This window comes from Lynx canadensis, chromosome C1 (assembly GCF_007474595.2).
Source record: "Lynx canadensis isolate LIC74 chromosome C1, mLynCan4.pri.v2, whole genome shotgun sequence".
NCBI lineage: Eukaryota > Metazoa > Chordata > Mammalia > Carnivora > Felidae > Lynx > Lynx canadensis.
In genome coordinates this window covers 31,831,088-31,852,091 of record NC_044310.1, presented here as the reverse complement: position 1 = coordinate 31,852,091, position 21,004 = coordinate 31,831,088, and the positions used below count along the sequence as shown (strand labels likewise).

General features: G+C 60.1%; 1 protein-coding gene across 1 annotated transcript; it reads right to left on the bottom strand.

The window, feature by feature from the left end:
• Positions 1–277: 277 nt before the first annotated feature.
• Positions 278–20,382, bottom strand: FOXO6 (forkhead box O6). Its single transcript, XM_030327260.1, has 2 exons — positions 19,969–20,382; positions 278–1,537 (listed from the first exon to the last, which is right to left on the bottom strand). Exons 1-2 carry the CDS (start codon positions 20,380–20,382, stop codon positions 278–280), a joined length of 1,674 nt encoding a protein of 557 aa, XP_030183120.1.
• Positions 20,383–21,004: the final 622 nt, after the last annotated feature.

Below are 21,004 nucleotides of genomic sequence, written 5' to 3'. Positions count from 1 at the left end.
GCTCCACCCAGGCTTCCTGCCCCAGGAGGGAGGTGGAGCGGGTCTCAGGAGTTTGGGCACGAATGGCAGGTGCCCCAGCCCCTCCCTACCACTTCCCTCAGGGGTAAACTTCTGAGGGACTTCTCTAGCAGACCTGGGGCTGCCTCCCGGATCCCCCCACCCCACCCCACCCCACCCCGTGAAGCTGGAATGGGGATGGGGCCCAGGGGATCAGGACGGGAAGACAGAAGCCCCTTGGGGGCGGGGCGGGGCGCCCGGGGGCGAGGGAAGGCGGCCCTCAGCCCGGCACCCAGCTCTGGTTGGGGGGCGGGGCCCCGGCCAGGCCAGGCGGCGGCGGAGGCAGGGCCGAGTCGAAGTTGAAGTCCATTTCGTCGCTGTCCATGAAGTCGTTGAGGATGATGGACTCGACGTCGCACTCGAGGCTCCCGCTGAACATGTCGAGGTCCAGGTCGGCCGGGAAGCGGTCGGGCGCGGCCCCCAGCGGCCCGGCGGCAGCTGCCGCGTACGGCCCCGGCAGCGCGTCCAGCAGGAGGCCACCGGGCGGGGCCCCGAAGGCGGCCGCGTGGCTCGGCGGCGCCAGGCCCGCGGCGCCCGCCTCGCCGGGCAGCGTCATAAGGCTGATGGGGTGGGCTAAGGCACTGCGCGAGGGCACCGGCGGCGCGTACGGGGCCGCGCCCTTGCCAGGGTAGGCGGCGGCCGCTCCCGCCAGGGCCAGCTCCCCGGGCGCGCCCAGCACCGGGCCGGGCCTGGGCGCGGGCGGCGGCGGCAGCAGCGCGGGCAGCGCCCCCGGGCGGAAGGGCGCGGCGGCCGGCGCGAAGCTGGCCTGCTTGTTCTCCTGGATGGTCTGCATGGGCAGGCGGCGCAGCGCGCCCAGCGCCGGAGGCCCGAAGCCCCCGCCCCCGCCGTAGGCGCCGCTCTTGCAGCCGCCAAAGTAGGCGGGCGTCCCCGCCCGGGCCCGCGGCCCGTACGCGTCCTGCGCGCCGTCCAGCAGGGCCTCGGGCAGGCCCGCGCCGCCCCCGTGCAGGCCCAGCGGGCCCCCCAGCTCGGCCAGGCGGGGCAGCTCCCCGGGGCAGCGCGCACCTAGCGCGGGCGACAGCGCGCTCGCCGGGCTCGGGTACATGAGCGGGGACGACGGCGCCAGGGCCTCCAGGGCCTCGTCGTCCTCCAATTCGGCCGCTTCCCCGAGCAGGGGTCTCCCGCCGCCGCGGAAGTCGGCCCACGCCTCGTAGTCATCGCTGGCGTGCGAGGCTGGGCTGGTGGCCCACTTGGCAGCGGCAGGCACGGGCCCCGGGGCTGGCGCGCCTGGGGGACTGTCATCGGGGCTTCGCTCAGGTGCCTGCAGCTGCTTCTTCTTGCTCGCCTTGCCCTTAATGCGCAGGAACTTGGCCCCGTTGTCCATGGACACGGCCCTCCGCCGCGGGGTCTTGCCTGTCTTTCCGCCCTCGGGGTTCAGCATCCACCAGGAGCTCTTGCCCGTGCCCTCGTTCTGCACGCGGATGAAACGGGTGTGCAGCGACAGGTTGTGCCGGATGGAGTTCTGTGGCCAGAGACAAGGACATGGGTGGGGGAGTGGGATGCAAGGAGACCATGGGAAAAGAGGAGGAAGTGATGGAAAAGAGGAGGGGGAGAAAATAGAAAAGCGAGAGAGGAAGTAGAAGGGCCAGAACGGGCAGTGGGAGCAAACAGAAATGAAGGGTGGATGGGGTCGGGGGTGGGGGTGGGGGTGGGGTGTGTGTGGGAGAACAGGTGTAAGTACCAGGTTGGACAGGAATACCCACCTTTTCTACCCCAGAACCGCCCCCCTTCCACTGCCCAGAGGGTGGGGCTGGAGCTTTGGGCCTGGCCTTTTCCCAGGAGGCCTGGCCAAACCCTGAGGGCTACTCTCAAGGAGCTGAAGCAGGGCCCCCTCTCCCCAGCTTAGCCCCGCCCCGCCTGGGGCTAGCGAGGCTGCCAGGGCCCCCCAGCAGATTATGTAAGGGCTCATGCCTCCGCGGCTCATTTGTCTGCCCCCTCCCTCCCCAGCCTGGCATGGCGCCAGGAGCCCGAAAACCCAGGGCTCCAGAAATCAATCTCGCGGTGACTGATTAAGCCCTGTTTAGAACTAATTGCTCTTTCGTGTGTGGGGAGAATAAATTACCTGCTTTAATTTCGTGTCTTTAAAATGCAACTGCAGGTAGAGAAGACTGTTAACCCTTTGCTGGGAGGGCCTGGCCAGGAAAAGCAGAATACGCTGGGGGTCTCTAAGGTGGGTATGGGCCCGAAACTCTTCCAAAATTTCCCCCAACTCTTGTGAGCTCCTGTGAACCCTTAGAAGTCTTGGATCCCAGCAAGCTCCTCAGAGCACATCCATCAGCCCTGGGGACCTCAGAGCCCACCTCTACACAGTGCCCACCTTCAGGCCAGCCCAGCTTTCCAGCCCGCCCTCCCTTCCTGACCACCTGACGCACAGTAACTCTGCTCCCAAAAGCCCCTTCCTGGTGGAAGCTTCACAAAGTCCCCACGAATCAAGTGGCATAATCCCCGTTTATAACAAGAAGATCAAGGCTCAGAGAGTTGAAGTGGCTTGTCCAAGGCTACACAGCCCTTTTGGGTACCTCCCTGGGCTCTACCTCTGCCACCCTGCACACCCTCTCTTCTAAATTTCTGCTGTGCCAGCCTCTAGTGCTCCCTATGTCATGGCCCGCTTTTGCAAAGAAGGTGGGGAGGGGGCCACAGCTCCAATGACCTGGCTCCCCAGAGGCACCTGAAGGAGTAGAACTTATGCTGAGCCTGGGGGCCTACCACCTAGTGGCCTTGACCTCCGGATTCAGGCACTGCCGTGGAAACAGCATGGGCTTGGCTATCAGAAGAGCTGGGCGGGATGCCTAGCTCTTTTCGGCCACCTAGCTACGTGACCATGGGCTACTGACTCAATCTCTATGAGCCTCAGGGCCTCAGTGAACTACTCTGGCAAAAATGGGCACCATTCAGTGAAATGAAAGCTCAGAAAGCTGTAAAATCACTACCTGAGGTCATGTGTGTGGGTACCGATCGGTGAATGCACCAGGTGCTGGTAAACATTGGTTAAAGCCCTCACTCTGGCCAGAAGACCACACTGTTAGATCACCCAACAGACCTGCTCTGTCTCTACCTCCCTAATATCGTGTCCTGAGTATAACTGTGGTAGGCACCAACAAGTCTGGGAAGCTGGCATTACCCCATCTCACTGTACCAGGGAACAGAGGCCCAGAGGCATGATGTAATTTTGCCCAGGATCCCACAGGCAGCAATGCCAGGTACTACCCAGATCTAGCCAGTTCATGGACCTAATCGTAATTCATTTTTCTGCCCAGCCCCATAACCACTGACGGGTGAGGGCCCTCCCTCCTGCCTCCTTCCCATCAGTCTCCCTAAGGAGGGGTCCTTCCTGTCACCCAGGATATACTTCCACTCTCACCCCAGTTCTAGGTAAGGACCTGACCCCTCAAGCCCTGCCCCCCCCCCACCCCCACCCCAGCTCTCTATCGCTGGCACTTTCCGGTCGTGGGAGGTGACAACTCCAAGGCCCCTCTCAGCGTTGCCCTGCCTGGCTTCCCCTGGGGCCCTGAGAAGAGGGGAACTAGACCCCCAGGGAATGGTGCTCCCTTAAGTAGATACCCCCTTCCCACTCCTGCCCTTACACCTGGCTCCCTAGCCCCTCCTCCACACCTGTGTTCAGAGGCCTCAGGGGCCTCAGTTCTCCCCAAGGGACTGTCTGGCTTACCAGAGGCTCCACCTCCTAGCCTCTCCAGCTGGAGGTTGGTCAGGGAACACAACTCTTTATCAATGATCAATGTCACTACGTGCCGGCCTGGTTCTGAGTGCTGGCAGCAGGAGAGAAGGAAGGACATTGCCAAGTGCTGGCACCTACTCAGTACCTGCTTGTTCAGCCCTAGGTGTTATAAGCACTTTATCTCATGTATTCTATCAAACTCCATCCAAGTCCGGGATTGTGATCCCTATCTCAAGATGAGGAAAGTAAGGCTCAGAGAGGCTAAGTAAGCTGCCAGTCACACAGTTCAAATGGCAGAGCCAGGTGTGGATTTCGGGTTAGTCTCACTTTGAGACTAAAGGCCATCACATTCCACCACGGGAGAGGGAAACAAGTCAGGGAATTTCCAAAGAATCTTAGGAAGCCAGTACTCTAGTGCTTCTCAAACTTTCCATGTAAACTATCCCTAGAAGCTGGCAGCAGGGGAGGACTGGGGGCACGTTGCAAGGTCAAAATTTCCTATTAAGCCTTGTGCTTCCATTTCTAGCATTCAGGGGGATTTTGCATTGTACTTCATAATGCATCTAAGTTTCGTGAATATAAAAATAATGTTTTAGATTATCTGTACCAAGAGCATATGCTCTGGGCCTATGAAGCTTTGCACCCTTCCCCACTCTGTTCCGTGCCTGGCCAGGTACCCCTGGGGGCTTGAGCTCCAGTCTGAAACCGTTGCTGGTCCAACCCAAAGAGAAGAAAGGACTTGCCCAAGGTTGCCCAGGACCCGGTCGCAGAGCAGGGATTTGAGCACAGGCCTCCTGGCCCCCAGCATGGTGCTCTTTCCACTCCCCCAAGCCTCACCTGGGCAAGCCTGTCCTTCTCTCCGGGCCTGTTCCCCCACCTGGCCACCGATGAGCTGTGCCAACTGTCGACACTGCAAGTGCTTGAAATCATCCAGTCCAGAGGCTTTCAAACTTTTTTTTTTTCTTTTTTTTGTAAATAGGGGAACTCTGTTGGTATAGGGAATCTAATGCAAAACTGAGTGTTACACACTCAAGCCACCAGGGAGCGGGGATGGGCTGCCCGGAGCTAGGCCGGCTCAGCACCCCTGGCCCTCTCACCGAAAACCAGGCCCCTGTGGAGGGGATTCTGCAGGCCAGATGGGGCAGTTGAGGCCTAAAGGGCTGCCGTACCTCGCTCAAGGTCACCCAGGGAGGTGGCCCAGGGCTGGGCAAGGACTAGCCCTCTGACTGTGGAGCTGGGTACCAGGTGTGCACCAGGGCTGTGGCCCCTGAGGAAGTCCCAGTCCTGAAGCCCCGTCTGGCTCCTCAGGGCCCAACCACCTGGTACCAGTCAGAGCTCTCAGCCGAGATCCAGTGGCGAGCACAGATCACGACTCATCCACAAGGCCTCCTGGGAGGCCAGAGGCCACGGAGGAGGTGAGGGCGGCAGAGGAGGGAGGCGCCTCTGCCAGGCAGCAGTAACCAGGGCTCCCTCTTGGAGTCACCTAGCAACCCGCCACCACAGCCACAGCCCCGGCATGCCCGGGCTCCCCTGTGCCCAGAGCTGGGCCTGGCTTCTGGGGCCTCACACCTCCCGCACCTCCACGCAGGCCTGGGGCAGGTTAGCAGGAGGGAGACCATCACGGGGCAGAGGGAAGGGACAGTGGGTTACATCCATGCCCATCCCACTCTCCCTCAGAGCCCGGGCTAGGGCAGCTGGCTGGTCCCCTGGGGTTTCACCCACCTGGGAGAGGAGGCTGATGCAGGGTAAAGTCCATGGCCTCTGGTGTTGGGTCTGGATTCCAGTTTGGGCTCCATGGCAGTGCAACTCTGGGGCAAGGTGCTTTGAACCTCTATTTCCTCAAACAGCAACCTGCTTGCACCCTAACTTCCCTAAAGCCCTCCACCACCCAGCAGTCACAGTGATCCCTTATATAACTTGGATCACGTCCAGTGCTGCCCAGAGCCCTCTGATGCCCGTCCCCCCCCCATCTCAGAGTAAAGAACAAAGGCCTTGCCATAACCCACCTTGACCTTGCCAAGACCTTCCGTGACCCCTCAGACTCCTCCCCTAACACTGTCCCGCTTGATCCCTCCCTCCTGTTCCCTGAACCTGCTAGGCACAATCCCACCCTGGGGCCTCTGTCTCAGGGGAAAACCGTTCACCCAGACCCACATCAATCTCTCCTCTCTTCCGAGTCTGTGTTCAGATACCATCTTTTGCCGTGAGGCTCATCCTGACCACTCTTACCATTTGCTCCTCTTCCCTGCCATTTCTTGGCCCCCTTACCTGCTCTAAATTTTTCTAAAGCAATGATCACTTTCTAAATTAATAATTTATATATATCTGTACATTAATAAGTTCATATACCAATCATATAAATGTATAATTTAGGGGCACCTGGGTGGCTCAGTCGGTTAAGTGTCCGACTTCGGCTCAGGTCATGACCTCACGGTTCATGGGTTCGAGCCCCATGTCGGGCTCTGTGCTGACAGCTCAGAGCCTGGAGCCTGCTTCGGATTCGGGTCTCCCTCTCTCTCTCTCTGCTCCTCCCCTGCTTGTGCTCTCTCTCTCAACAATAAATAAATGTTTAAAAAAATTTTTTTAATGTATAATTTATACTCTGTACTATTTTTTAAATCTTTTTTACTTATTTTGAGAGAGAGAGAGAGATACAGAGAGAGGGAGAGAAAGAATCCCAAGCAGGCTCTGCACTGTCAGTACACAGCCCGAAGGAGGGCTTGAACTCACAGACTGTGAGATCATGACCCGAGCTAAGATCAAGAGTTGGACGCTTATCCCACTGAGCCACCCAGGCGCCCCTGTACTTACTTATCGTCTGGTTCCCCTCACATTAGAATATAAGTTTCATGAGGGATTTTTGTCCATTTTTACCATACCCCATGTGTTTGACACATACTAGGTATTTCATAAATGTTCGTTGAACGAATGAGAGAGATAGTAAAGGGGGGTTAACACCATGTTGCAGGCAGAACGAAAGGAAACTGCGCAGAGTAGCTGGCACATGAGAGGGGCTTCCCCAAACTGGGCTGAGAGAAGGGAACACAGGACCAGAGACAAGCATGGGATGGAACAAGTCGGGAGCAGTACGATCCAGAGGGAACTGCAGAGAAGGATAAGGGCTTCCGAGAGACTTGAAGAAGGCCTTGCAAGGTGAACGTGCAGCTGGCTGCCCTCCCCAGCCCCCATCCTGCTCCCTCCTGCTGCCCAGATAGACTGGAGTAATCCAGGGCTTGCTTCGGCCAAGGTTTCTCAGAGCCTGTCCCACCCGGGCCGGAAGACACTCCAGTGGGAAGAGAACAACCTTGTCCTTGCTGACGGTGCCTCCCTCACGGACAGGGTCTGATCCATTTGGTGGTGGCAGCTCATCTATCCAGCGGGACACCCTCATCTGTTCCCAGGACACCCTTCGCCCACGAGCAGTAATGCATTCATCTGACGGCACAACCCCATTTATCCAGCACACCAGTCCCATTTATCCAGCGAGTACAACCTCATTTGCTAACAGCACTCCATTCACCTGACGGGCCCCCTCATTTATCCAGCGGGACACCCTCATTTATCCTCCAAGTCGGAGTCTCTCCTTCTGCCTGTGGTGGGCTGTGTTCTCTGACGGTGCAACCCGACTGGCCCAGCAGGACGTCATCTCTCCTACAAGTACTCTTCATCCCCTGACAGTACAACCTCATTTATCTAATAATGCAGCCTCACCTTGCCTCCAAGTACCACCTCATTCCCTGACAGTACAACCTCGTTTATCTTCCACTACAACCTCATTTCTCCTCCCAGTACAGCTCCATTCTCTGATAGCTCACCCCATCCGTTGTTCCTCCTCCAAGCCAGAGCCTGCCAGAGCCCCAGGACGGTGGCAGGCGGGGGGGGGGGGGGGGAGGGAGAATGTGGCAATGTCCCTGTCCCCTGCCTACAGAGGGCTGCCTGGTGCTATGACTATGTCCGATCTCCACCGGCCCTACAGGGCCCGCAGACCTTGAGTCCTAGGTTGCTCTGCCCAGCCACTTTCCATTTAGCCCCTCTCGGGCTAAAAAGGGCCCACAGGATTGACTTCCTCCAGCTCTCCAGTAGAGAAAAGATCCCACCCGATTTGATTTGTAGCTTTTGCTGATTTCTGCAGCATGGATACTCCCATCGCAGCCAACTTTAAGCTGCCAGCATGACATCACTGACTATAGAACTGGGAAAAGTGTGCAGGACTGGCTCTTATGAGCCCATGCAAGCCAGGTCTAGCACACCACTGACACGTGCTTCAAATACCAAGGCAGGAGAAGGGCATTACCATTACCTACCACGTGCCAGACCCAGGCTGGCTTCTTTAGATACATTTCTTCTTTCAAGCCTGATAACCACTCTGCCAATAGGTACCGCTATGTTACAAAGTGGGGAAACTGCGCTCAGGAGGGTTAAGGGCTCAATGACTCCTGGGGCCACAAAACTGAGAAGTTATGGAGCCAGGTCTGGGTCTCAGGGCTGTTGGATTCCAAAGCCAGGGCTCTTCCCATGCCCTCCCCCACGTGGCAGGGACACTGTCCTGCTGCCCACCCCAATGGCCATCCCCGCTTTGGTTCTCAAGCCCAAGCTTCCTGGATTTCGTCAGGCAGGAGACCCAAGTCTTGTGTCCCCCACCCACCACGAGTCCCATGCTACCTCCTGGCCTTCCTGACATCTGGGCAATGCCAGGACCCTCCCGGGTTTAGTCTTAGGTCTCATGTCCATCCGTCCAATCCCAAAGCCAGGTCTGGACATCTCTCCAGGTTTCATCACTGTCCCAGCTTTAGCTCAGCCCTTCGCTCAGGAAGCGGACCTTGCCTACCCAATCCAGCTCCAGCTCCAGCTCCTCCCTTGAGTGCCTCCCTGGGGCCGTGTGAGTTCTCTGGCCCCCTCCATGACTCACATTTGCCCTCCCCCTCCTTCCTGCATGAAGAAAGGTGGGGAGCAGAGTGGGAATCCCAACTTCATTCATGGGACCTTGGGCCTCCCCTATAAAAGAGGGTAACAATCGTGATATTCACAGGGAGGGCTGGGACCTGGATGAGAACCTATCTGTCAAGAATCTCATCCCCTCCCTGACTCAGAGCCCTAGGAGCAGCCCCCGTCCCAACCTTTATCCCACACCCCACTCCGGGGCCCCAGGCTGGCCAGCAACACACGCCTGTCTTGGAGTCACAGTCTCTCTGAGGGTCACTTGCTCTGCCACCTGGGCTGAAGCTGGGGTGTTCAGCGCGGACAGGCTTCCAGGCTGAAAGGGATGACTTGGAGAGGCCTGAGGCCGTGTGCAAATCCTCGGTAGCAGGGTCTGTAGCGGAGGAGGGCAGGTGGCGGGGGCATCAGGGCTACAGGTGTCAACAGGTGCTTGGGCTTGGGGTCAGCGGTGGAACAGCAGTGGGCAGCCAGGGGCCAGGAGGAGCAAAATGTCGAACGCAAGGCATGAGGTCCCAAGACATCCCCCACGCCTACCCCAGAGATAGCGGAGCCCATACGCCAAGCCCGGTACAAGCAAACCAGCAGCAGAAGTCAAGGCCCACCTCTACCCAAAAGCCCATGGCTTCTCATCACTTGTGGGCTTGGGTCCAACTCCAGACTGACATACACGGGCCCTCTGAGGCTCTCCCGCCTCACCACCCGCATTCCCTTCAGCCCCCCTGGGCCCCAGCCCCCCTAGAGGTCTGACACCGCCATGTCTCTGCACACTCCTGTTCCCTCTGCCCCTCCTTCTGTCTCTGCTGGGCTGGTTCCTGCTGCTCTGCCAAGGCAAGCTCTGTGACATCTTTCCCGTTCCCTCTGCAAGTCCCAAAGGTAGCCGCTCCTACCTCAGCGCCACTGCAGAGAAACAGAACTACCAACCAGAGTGCGAGTGTGTATGAGTTGGCCTCGCTACTTGAACTTTGTGGAGCAACCCCTGGCTCATAGTAAGTCAACACACAGGACGGAGCTCTCAGCGGCTGTGAACCGCTCAGACCTGGCAATTCTGTGCTGTTGCTGTTCAGCAAAACCTCAGGCCAGAGCTCCAGGCCTTGCCTCCTCCTCCTCACCCCTGCTTTCCCCGCCAGCTCTAGCTGCCTCTGCCCCCTCCCTGCTCTTCCTCAGCGCTTCCAGGACCCTCGGGAGAATTTAGCAAAGTAAGGGAGGAGAGAAACCACCATTTACTGAACATTCATCGTGTGCTACGCGCCATGCTGCCACAACGCTTAAAATCTTACTGTCTTTTTAACAAGCCTCTGTGTTGGTTCAGTGTGCCTATTTCACAGATGAGAAACTGAGGCTTCGAGAGACACCTGGAGCTGCCCAAGGTCACGTGGTATAAGTGATGCTGCAGGAATTCACACCCAGGGCCCCTGTTCTTCCTCCCACCCTGAGATGCCTCTAAGGAGGCGCCCAGGCCAGGTAGAAGCTCCCAGGTGGGCCTGGGGTAGGAGTGGGAGGGAGGGGGTTGCTGTCCATGCTGGCTCATCAACTCCTCCGCAGACTCTTGCCTCCCTCGTCCAAGACTGATGGGGATCCCTAGATGCAAAGCCATTCAGGCCTCTCCCTATCTCTCCTCAATCTGAGCCCTGTCCCCTCTGTAGGCAGCACCTCCCTACAGCCCTGCCCCAGGCCCTGGGAGCAGCTGCAGTGACCTCACCCAGCCCTGCCCTGGGCCCAGCTCTGGGGAGGGCCCAGCAGCTGTGCCCCAGCCCTGTAGGCTGGCTCCTAGGGGGGAAAGAGGAAGAGTGGGCACAGCGCCAAGAGAACCATCTGCTCTCCCAGGGGCACGGCCACCCGCACAGACACTGGCCTCTCCCCCAGGGGCTGCCCTTGGCCCTCTGTCCCCATGCCAAGGGGCTCCAGGAGCCCAAGGCAGCCCACCCAGACCGGGGCACCAGCCCTCATCTGCCATCTGTCTTCTGGATACTGAGAGGTCTTTGCGGGACACGTTGGAGCATGAACGTCCGCTGGAAAATGAACAAGTGCCCAGGGTAAGCTCTGGGTGTAGAGGCCAGAGGCCAGGGCTGGGTGTGCTGAGGGCTGCATGCCCCAGCCCCAGCCTAGCTGGGCTAAAAGCCTGAGATCCCCTGGGGGGAGGGGGCCTCCATCCCCTCACATCTGCTCTGCTGGCAGGTGCCTCTGGCAGAGGGCAAGCCCCCTTCCCCCACAGCCCCAGCTCAGGTTACAGAGAAGGCAAGGCCAGCAGAGGACAGGGGGAGGGGACAGACGGGGTGGAGGAGGCAACACAGCATCCCAGAGTGTTGGGGGAGGGGAATTCGGATCTCTGGATGGGAGAGAGCCAGAGAGCCAGAGAGGGAAGGGCCATGCCCAAGGTCACACAGCCTCCCCAGTGGGCAAAGAGAAGCCCGTGTCCAGGGGCAGGCAGCCCTGGGTTCAAGGGTGACCTTGAGCAAACCACTGCCTTCATCTGTGAAAATACAGAGCCTAAAACCTGCCTGCTTCCCTCCCAAGCCCTGAGGAAAGCTCTGCAGGCCAGAAAGCAGTGGGTCAAGTGGGGGCAGGTTGAAGCTTATCCTGAATAGCCGACACCTTCGGACAGAAAGGGAGGCATCAGAGGAAGGACCACTGGCCCCCAGCACACACATACACTCGCACAAGTCAGTGTCTCTCAAGGATCAGGGCCCAGGATCCCCGCCCTACACAGCAGTGGGGAAGGGATTCCTTTCCTTTCTCAGAGCAACGTATAGCAGTAATGACATCTGCTCGGGCATAAGTCCTATCATTATCCCACTTTGTAGAGGAGAAAACTGAGGCTCAGTTGCCCAAGGCCACCCAGGGCCAGGTTCCGCTCCTGCCCACTGCCTCCAAGACTCCTATAAGCCCACCACCCTGTCTCACTTCTAAGATCCTTAAGGGACCTCAGGCCTGCTTCTTGGATTCTTTGGGCCTCTACCGTCTCAGGCTCATCTTCTCCCCTGGACCCCAGTACCAGGCCCACACTGGATGCCCAAGCCAGTCTTTCCCCCTGTCCACGCCATCCTCGAATGATCTCTCTGCCTGTATCACTCCCCAGCGTGGAGTGCCAGCTCCCTGGCTTGATATTCAAGACTGCTCTCCTTTAGAGCCCAGCTTGCTTCCCTAGCTTTGAGTCCTGCTGTGCTCTGACCAACAGAACCGGACCCCATGGGGCTCCTAAAGGAGGGTTTGACCTCCTTTGTCTGGTTCCCCAGACAATCTCTGGTATTCTCCGAATACCCAGGGCTCATTATGTGGCCTTCCCTCATGACCCTGAGCCATCTTTATCCTGAATCAAATTCAGGAGTCCTCATCTTACCTCCCCAGTTTGACCTGTGGGCCACTCAAGGTCAGGGAGCCAGTCTGGTTCCTCTGAGCAGCACTGTCTTGGGTGGCTTACACCTGTAGTTAAGGTGAATGGAGGAAGCTGTCAGCAGCCTTGGGCTTGCAAATGGTGTGGGGAGTGGGGAGAAAACACCACATTGGGCTGCTTGGGGCTTGCCCTCAGGGAGCTCTGTCTGAGAAAGGGAGCCAGGTACCCCTGGAGTCATCCCCCAGGGAGGGCGTGATCAGCTTGGACAGGCCTGGCCAGCAGTCTGGGCTAGGGAGATGTTAGCTCTGGGGAATTTCATTTCTGTCGCTTACAGCAGGATACAGTGAAAGCCACCTTCTTTCTCTAGGCTTAGTTTCCTCCTCTGCAAAACTGGTAGAGTCACAGTACCAGCTTCACAGGGTGCTGTGAGAATTAGACGAAAGCATGTGTAATGGCACATGGCGGTTGAATCCCCGGCTAGAATAGTTCAGTGTGGCTAATTCGAGGGTCAGAAGGTGGGAGGTCGGAGTGATGTGGCTGGAGAGACTGACTGGGACCAGGGTGCCAAGGCCTTGAGTGTCATGCTAAGGCCTCTGGACTGGACCCTGTGGGAACAACCCGGCACTGTACACACAGGGAGCTATCAGAGAACAGGGGCTGTGACTTTCAGCTCCTCACTGGTCCAGTTCCAGAGGCTTGCTGAGAATTTACACCAACATGCATCCTCCCCTCCTGTAGCCAAAGGCTCCCAGTGGCACAGGGTGTCAGCCCCGGCTGCTAGTTTCATCCTCTCCAGCTGTGTCTATGCAGTGTGATTCCTAAGCGAGGGGGAAGGTGTCGGGGCTGTGGAGTCAGTCCCTTGGACCTGACTGCATGGCTTTCAATTCTCTGGAGGAAACAAAAAATTGAGGCGAGGAGGGGGCTTCACCTGGGCCGCCTGCTTGGAGAAGAAGCTGGTCTACACTGGGAGCAGAAGGGAGGTACAAGCAGGAGCTCGGGACACTACCACCTGAGGCACTGGCTCAGGATCTGGTCCGTCACTAGACAGACCTGTTAGAATCAGAGCCACTGAACTAGGACTAGAAACCTGTATTATTTATTTAAAAACTTCCAGGTGACTCGGATCATCAACCACATTTGCCAACAATGAAGGATTTAAGGTAGGAATTCTCAGAGAGATGTAGTGGGTTCCAGAATCACCTGAGAGGTGGGCCTGTATTCAATCCACCCAAGCACCCAGCCTAGTTTCTGAAGGGTGTCACAAGGGATCAGTCCATGAGTCAGTAGCTCCCTCGATGAGCATTTGACAACGGCAGCAGGTATGGGGTGTGAAAGTGGCAAATGCAAAGGTGTCCTGAGATCGTAGGCAGCAGGGAAAGCAGGAGGGCGGGCAGGGCCTGGCCAAGGCCAGCTGAGGGCCCAGGGGTCCAAACAGAGCAGTTTGAGCTTGGTTGGCTCGCAGGGGAACTGAGGAGCCCCAGAGGGTTCTGGAGCATGAGTGAGCCTCGGGGCACAGGAGCACTAGGGTGTGTGGGGCTGAGGCTGCACAGCACAAGGGGGAACACAGACAGGTCTGTGTCTAAATCCAGGCTCGGCCTCATCCCAGGTATGCTGCCCTGGCCAAGTGACTTCACCTTTCTTGGCCTCCATTTCCTCAACTGCAAAATGGGGCTATTAACACATATCTGGCAGGATCCAGAGACGATATAAAAAGAGAATGTATGCGAAGTGCCCAACTGCCTAGCACCCAGACGTTAATTCTTGTTCCCCTTCCCACAAGAGGCACCCCTCTTTAGAGACCAGAAAGGTTTCTCTGCAAAGAGGGAGGCCCCAGGGGGAGGGTGTGGGAGGCCCCTCCCCCACACGCCACCTGGCCCCCCTCCCACCTCCACATATGGGTTGGGGGGTGGGGAGAGGCAGCAAACAGCCAAACCCTCCCAAACAGGAGTTGGTTTCCATGGTAACCAGGGTGCCAGGAGGAAGGGGGGCGCTCCAGATCCAGCTGTCCCCCTGAGCACCCTACCCAGGGCCCAGAGCCTTAGCTAATGCCCACCCAGCACCCTGCACCCCCCATCTGCCTGCTCCGGGGGCCCGCTGAGACTGCCATGAGCACTCCGTTCATTGTGTCCAATGTTTGCCATCTTGGTACTGCCAGGGGCAGGGGAGGCATCCCCAAGCAGGAATCCCAAGTTCAAGTCCATCCACACCTGTAATCAATCATATGCTTGCACCCATGAGAAATCCTATCAGTGCTTTGTGCCCTGGGTCCCAACTAACCCCTCATGGCTCCTAGAACCCAACTGTGTCAGTTGCAGCCTGAAAGAACCAGGGATCCAGTTAAGGCCCTTTGGACACGCAAGAGAACACCAAGGACCAGAATGGGGAAGAGCTTTGCTCCAGCTCACACACTGGATCACATTCCCTCACGGGTGCTCTGTGGATGCTCTGTCCACCCCTCAGCAGTTCCGACTCCACAGCTCCAGCTGACCCCAAGCAGCTGAACTAATATACCAGGACACAACTGATGCTCCAGGGGGTTGGACCACTGCCAGGGAGAAGGAAGGAAGTGCTAACAACTTTAAGACCTGTCTTGCAGTACAATGGGCAGTCCCAGAGGGCAGCCACTCAGTCACCAGGGGTGTGTGAGAAGGGGAAGGAGCTGGGGAAGGAGGCTTGGAAAGTAGTGTTGGGTTCCATGACTCCCACCTTCCCTAGAGACCTGAAGTCTGATTTGGAGGTGGAAGGAGGGGGGGGGGCATGCGTACCCACCCCCAAGCTGGGAGGCAAGCTCATAGGCTGCAAATAGGGAGGGGCTGCTGGTGAGCCTCCCACAGGTAAGGGAGACAGTGAGGTGAGGAGGGGGCTCCCCTGCTATAGCCAGTACGTCCTATCCCAGAAGCTCATATCCACACCTAGCTCATGACCACCCACCCCCACTCCTCGGAGGACCCAGACAGAGGGGGGTTCCACAACCCCCAGGACCCTGTGCGGTGGCCACTACCAACTGCGGCTCAAAGACATGATTGTGGATTACCCGGAACGAGCCTGCACCCTTTCAAGATCCAAACACGAGCCCCCTCCTCCAGCCCCAATGGCACAGAAAAGGCTTGAGTTTGGGGGTCAGAAAGGGGTTCAATTCCCAGGCCGGACACTTCCTAGGGACGTGACCCCAGGGCAAGTCACTTCTCCCCCTGGGATACAGGGATGCTAGTGCCTCTGGAAACATGGTGGCCAGAATGTGAACGGATCTGCGCTGGACTAGGGGGCGCCTCTTTCCTGGCCCTCTCAGTCCGCCCGTCTCTGGCAGAGGCCCCCAACTCCAGTCAGTCCCCAAGCTGGAGTCCTCAGGGTGTGTGCAGAGAGGGGGGCCCCGACCCGCAGAAAGTGGGGGCTGGGGGGGGCGCTGAACTTTCGAACCCGCAAACCCCCCGCGCCGTTCATTACCTTAACACGAGTTAAAAATAACCGTCTCATCTCTTTAAATTAGTCTGTCTGCAATTACCGCCTGGCACGGCGCTGCCCGCCATCGTCCCGCTGGAGCGGCGCCAGGTGGCAGGCGGGGCCCTCACCCTGTCTGTCCGTCTGTCTGTCTCCGCGTCCCCCCTTCTCCCCGCGGCAACCCAGGGGGCCTCCCCGCAACCCAGACTCCAGAGCTCCCCAAGTTGCGCAGGGAGGGGGCCGGGCCCAGGGGCTGGCGGGGAGCGAGGGGGCCGGCGGGGAGCAGAGGACTGGGGTGGGGGCTCCGGAGCCGGGCGGCGGGGGAGGGGCGCCGGGAGGCCCGGGAAGCCGGAAGGGCCCGCAGCGCGCCAGCGCTCGTGGGTGGGTGTGAGCAGGTGGCCGTGGGAGTCTGCCGGGCGTGCCAGCAACTGTGCCAGGAGCGGCTGGCACGGGCTCGTGCCCAGGAGGCGGGCAGCTGCCAGCCCCCAGCTCGTGCAGTGCGGGGGGTGAGGACACCCCCCAACCGGGGCTCACACCGCCTCCTCCCGCACCCCCACCAGCCCTTGGGGCTGGGGATCCCCGGAGGACAAAGAAGGAGGAGGGAGCCCTGCTGGAGCAAGCTGGAAGGAGGCGAGAAGCGGGAGCCCTCTGCACTCACAACTACTGCTCAGCCTGGCTGTAACAGGACCCCTCTCCCAGAGGTCTCTCCATCGGTCCCTCCTTCCACCCCACCTAAGACCTACTGGCCAGCCTCGGCCAGATGGGGGTAGCACCACCCCTCAAGACCCCATCCCCCAACCACAGGGCAGCTCCAGGCCCTGAGGGAAAAGGGAAGTCCCCATCCACTGTGCTCCTCCCCCATCAAGCCTGGGGACTGGAATGGGAGGGACCCAGGCCTGGCCTGGGAGCTCTCAGGGGAGCTGGCAGCCAGGAAACACAAAAGCAGGAAGAACAACTCCAGGGGCCGCTAAATGGAAGGAGCACCAGGACCCATAGCAGCCTGGAAGGCTTCCTGGAGGAGTTGTGCACCAGGGAAGATGGGGCTGGAGCATCCGAGAAGTGGGAGGCTCTACCCGGTTGTCTGACAAACACACTTCTAGGACACTGCAGAGGGAGGAGGACCTCCTGTCCAAGCCCTCACCCAGGGCCTGGAGACCCTCCACCCTGAGGGAAACACTATCAGCCTCTTCGGGGGGGTCTCCAGCACCAAGCCGAGCCTCTCTGCAGGCTTCAGCTTGTTGGGGATCCTGGCACCTGCTGCTGATCTTGCCTCCTCCTGTTTCTATCCTCAGCACCTTTGACTACCTCCCCACATCAGAGGTGGGACCACAGGGCAAAGGCCAAGCATGTGGGCCCTTCCTGATCAGGCCCGCTCCGCCTTTCCTGTGCCACCTTCCATCCGTCCCTAGGAGCTACTGGTTCTGGCCTGGCCCGCCCAGTGGTCTAGTACAGTTCTACCTCCTTGCCTTTACGTATGCAGTCAACATCCCTGGAGAGACTTTCTCCCAAATTCTGCCCCCCAATGAAGACAGCCCGGATCAAGTGCCACCTTCTCTGTGAGGGTTTGCCTGGGCTCCCAGGGGGTCTAACCTGCCCTCCCTGCACCCCTGCCCCCATCCCCAGCCCTTCCTGCCTGTAAAATACACAGCCTGGGTGTGGAGCCCTGATGCATCCTGAAGGCAGGCCCGACGCCTTCCCCTTTGGTCCCCCATCCTCCATCTAATACAGGGTTTGGTACACCCCAAGGATTCAGGTGCAACACCTATGTGGGGGAGGGGAGGGAGGAAGGAACAATGGGCCCCGGCCCCAGGCCTGGCACCTGAGGTGTACAGAAGCCTTGCTAAGCACAGACTGGCCCCAGGAGCTGGGGATTATCCCTCCACTGGGTTCCTGGAGGGACTGAATGGGAATGGGGTGGGGTGGGGTGGGGTGGGGTGGGGAGCAGGAATGAGAGGAGGAAAAGGATGGGGGGTGGGGCAGAATGAGGGCAGCCACTGAGGGAATGAGATGGGAAAGGCCAGCGGCCCCCCTGAACAGCCCTCATCCAGTGCCTGGGTGGTCTCGGCCAGGGCCTGGGTCACAAGCCCAAGCCTCAGGCTCCCTCTCCCATGCCCCAGCTCAGGACCCGCCTGCCAGGGCTCCTTCCTTCCTGAGCCAGGTGCAGGGAGGACCAGTGTGTCCCCAGCACCGTGGTGCAGTGGTAACCACTTCCAGTGGGTAGGCAGGAGACCTGGGCCGTCATCCAAGGCCTGCCGCTCACCAGCGACCTAAGGAGTTCCATCCCCTTCCGGGGCCTCAGTCACACCACCTGAGAAATGAACTCATGCGACTATGTTATATCTCCAAGCACATTCCCAGTCCCATTCTAGGATTTAGACCTGCCCCTGTTCAAAAGCCAGCTGGGTCGCCCTCCCACACCCAGTGCCAGCAGGACACTATTCCAGAGACTCTATGGGGCCTCGGAGGGAGACACACCTGGATTGGAGTCCAGCTTTCCCATCTACCGACTGTGTGACCTTGGGCAGTTCACTCCTCCACTCTGCGCCTCAGCGCCCAGCTCTGTAAATGGTGACAGTAAAACCCACCTCAGGGACTGCTGAGGGCACTAAAGGAGACACCGGACACGATGCCCGGAGGTGCCTGGCATGGGGCTTGACCCCGAGACCCTGCATGAACTGCAGCTCTCCCCCAGCATCCAGCCCCATGTCTCCTCTTGCCAGCGTCCCCCACCAGCCCTCATCCATCAAGCTCAAGTGGAGTTCCACCTCCTACAAGAAGCCCTCCTAGCTTACTCTGGCCCACAGTACCCTCCCCAGCCTCAGTATCTTCTGCACCAGCCACCCCTTTCCTCACACTCTCACCAGATAAGCACTGACGGCTCCCCAGTGCTCTACGCTGGCTGCTGTGGGCACAGAGATTGCTCCCACACTGCCACTGTCTTCTAAAGGGGGTGTGGGGAAGGGAAATGAAACAAGACACAAAAGACTGAGCCCTGTGACAGGCGGGGAGAGGGCCAGAGAAGAGGGAGTCCTTAGCTAGCTAAAAGGGGTCAGGGAAGGCTTCCTGGAAGAGGCATCCAAACACTATGCTCTTGAGGACAGGAAATCTACAGGGAGAAGTGAACAGTGGGACAATGCATGGGGACAGGGAGGGAGGTGGGAGCAAAGCTGCAAAACCCAAAAGCAGTGCCCACTTAGGAGGAATAAGTGTTCTGGTGGGGTCTGAGACCAAGGGGACTGGAGAGAGGGTGTGGAGGGAGACTCACGTGAGTGCCTCCAACCTGTGCCTCTACCCCCATAGTGGTCAGAGAGAGACAGAGAAGCAGCCAGCACGAAGCCTGAGAGTCACGCGCCCCCAGGTCAGAGCACTGTGGCCCCTACGAGGCAGCCACTGGGCAACCAGAGCTGTCCACGTCCACAGGCCTCCTCCTCCTCTGGCACACCTCCTTCCCCTGACCCTGTCTGCAGCCACCACTAGGCACAGCTCCCTCCCTCCATCTAGGCAAGCCCCCCTTGCAGAGACCCCTCTCCCACAGGAGGCCTAACAGCTCAGAGGCCTTAGGCACAGCCCCTACAACCTCCTCCTTCTGCAAAGGCACCAACTATCCCCATTCCTGGACAAGACGGCCAGAGGAGGGTCTGGAGGCCACAATCCAGTCAAGCCCTTGTCCTCTCCCAAGATGGCTCCCCCCTTTCCACTGGATGGCACGGAGTCCTTCCTGGGGTGCCCCTGCCCCTCCCCTCCCCTCCCCTCCCCTCCCAATCCATCTGGGCTGGGAAAGCCAGGAGAGTGGAAGACAGCCTGGGGTGGGCAGGGACAGATCCCCAGTCCTCAATACCCTGCCCTCACACCAGCAGAGGTCATCACCATGCTGACCCAGGCAAGGGGGAAGAAGAGCTGCCCCGTGGAGAGGTCAGATCCCAGCTCACCTGACCAGCTCCCCACCCCAGGCTGGCTGGTGCCCTAGGGTGAACTCCTGACACCACAGGAAGAACTGTGGGCTCAGGGTGGCACTCCTTCCTTACCCTGGAGCCAGCTCCAGGGAGGACAGTGGGAAAGATTTGGGGGGACAGCAGGGGCTGGCCCCAAATCATTATTCCGGCTCTTTAAGGAGGGTGCCCTGGGTGGACAGGGTAAAACAAGAGTAACACACAAAGCAAACTCGTGGGGGTGAAGAGGGGGCCCCCTAATACCCGAGGCCTGGAAACGGGTTCCTCTGCTCTGCTGCCAAGGATGGGGTGGGGGTGTCCCTCGGGGGTGCTTCAAAGTAGCAGTCCCTTGTCACCTCACCAGACCTCCCACCCTGCATCGAGAGCACGCACACAGCTGCTCCCAGCACGCCCCCGCCTGTCTGCCGGCCAGCCCCACTCCCCGGGCACACACTCCGTGACCCCAAGGGGTGCCCCGGGGCCTCCCTCCCGACGGCTCACTGGGAATCCGGACGCACCTAGCGGCCCCTGGAATCCCCAGCCGGCGACCCCAGCCCCCCTCCCCAGCCGGACGCTCCCACCTTCCAGCCCGCCGAGCTGTTGCTGTCGCCTTTATCCTTGAAGTAGGGCACGTAACGGACCATCCAGTCGTAGATCTGCGAGAGCGTGAGTCGCTTGTCCGGGGCGCTCTCGATGGCTTTGGTGATGAGGTCGGCGTAGGACAGGTTCCCCCACGCGTTCCGCCGGGAGCTCTTCGCTTTCCGCAGCGGTCCGACCTCCGCGCCCAGCGGCGGCGCTGGGGCCATCGCCGGGGCCGTAGCCCGGCGCTCCGGCCCGCAGTCCTCGGCGCCCTCAGACACCCCTGAACCCAGCGCTCCGTCCTCGTCGCCGGCCAAGTCGGGCTGCGGCAGGGGCCAGGTACACGAGCGCGGCCGGCTCTGCGGCGCGAAGTCCGGGTCCACGTCCACCTGATGCGCTCGCAGCTTAGCAGCCATGGTCCCGCCCGGCTCGGGCGAGGAAGGGAGGGAGACTCCGCGGAGGGTGGGCGGGCGGCTCCGGGATCTGCGCGCCCCGGGGAGGCCCGCGGGAGGGGTCCCTGGCGGCGCCGGCTCAACCGCGGGGCGCCATGGGCCGGGGCGCGGAGACAGGGGGCTGGACACGCTGGGAATCCCGAAGAGAGGGAAAGATGGGGGCAGCGAGGGAGCGGCGGCCCCGGAGCCCAGCGGGCACACACCTCGCCCAGCCCCGCTTCTAGCACCTGCCGCCTGCTTGCGCCTGCAGCCACCACCGCCACCGTCGCTGCCGCCGCTCCCCCGGCGCCGGCCCCGCACGCGGGCCCCGCTCTCCCGGGACGAGGCCGGATTGCACCATGCCGGAGCCCGAGCCCGTGCCGGAGCCCGCGCCGCCGCCGCCGCCGCCCCGTGAATGCCGCCGCCGCCGCCGCCGCCGCCGCTCCGGCTCCAGCGCCAGCTCCCGCGCCTGCCGCGCTCAGCGCCGGCTGCACCTCGGGATGGGCGGGGGACGGGGAGGGGGCGGGCCCGGCGCGGGAGAGGGCGGGGCGTGCCCGCCCGCGGCCACGGAATCCTCGGCCTTCCCGCGTGCCCCGCCCGTGGGCTG

Coding starts and splice junctions, on each gene's coding strand:
- FOXO6 (XM_030327260.1), bottom strand. CDS start 20,382: ATGGCTGCTAAGCTGCGAGCGCATCAGGTGGACGTGGACCCGGACTTC. Junction 1,538..19,968: donor ACAGCTCGGCGGGCTGGAAG/GTGGGAGCGTCC, acceptor CTCTGGCCACAG/AACTCCATCCGGCACAACCT.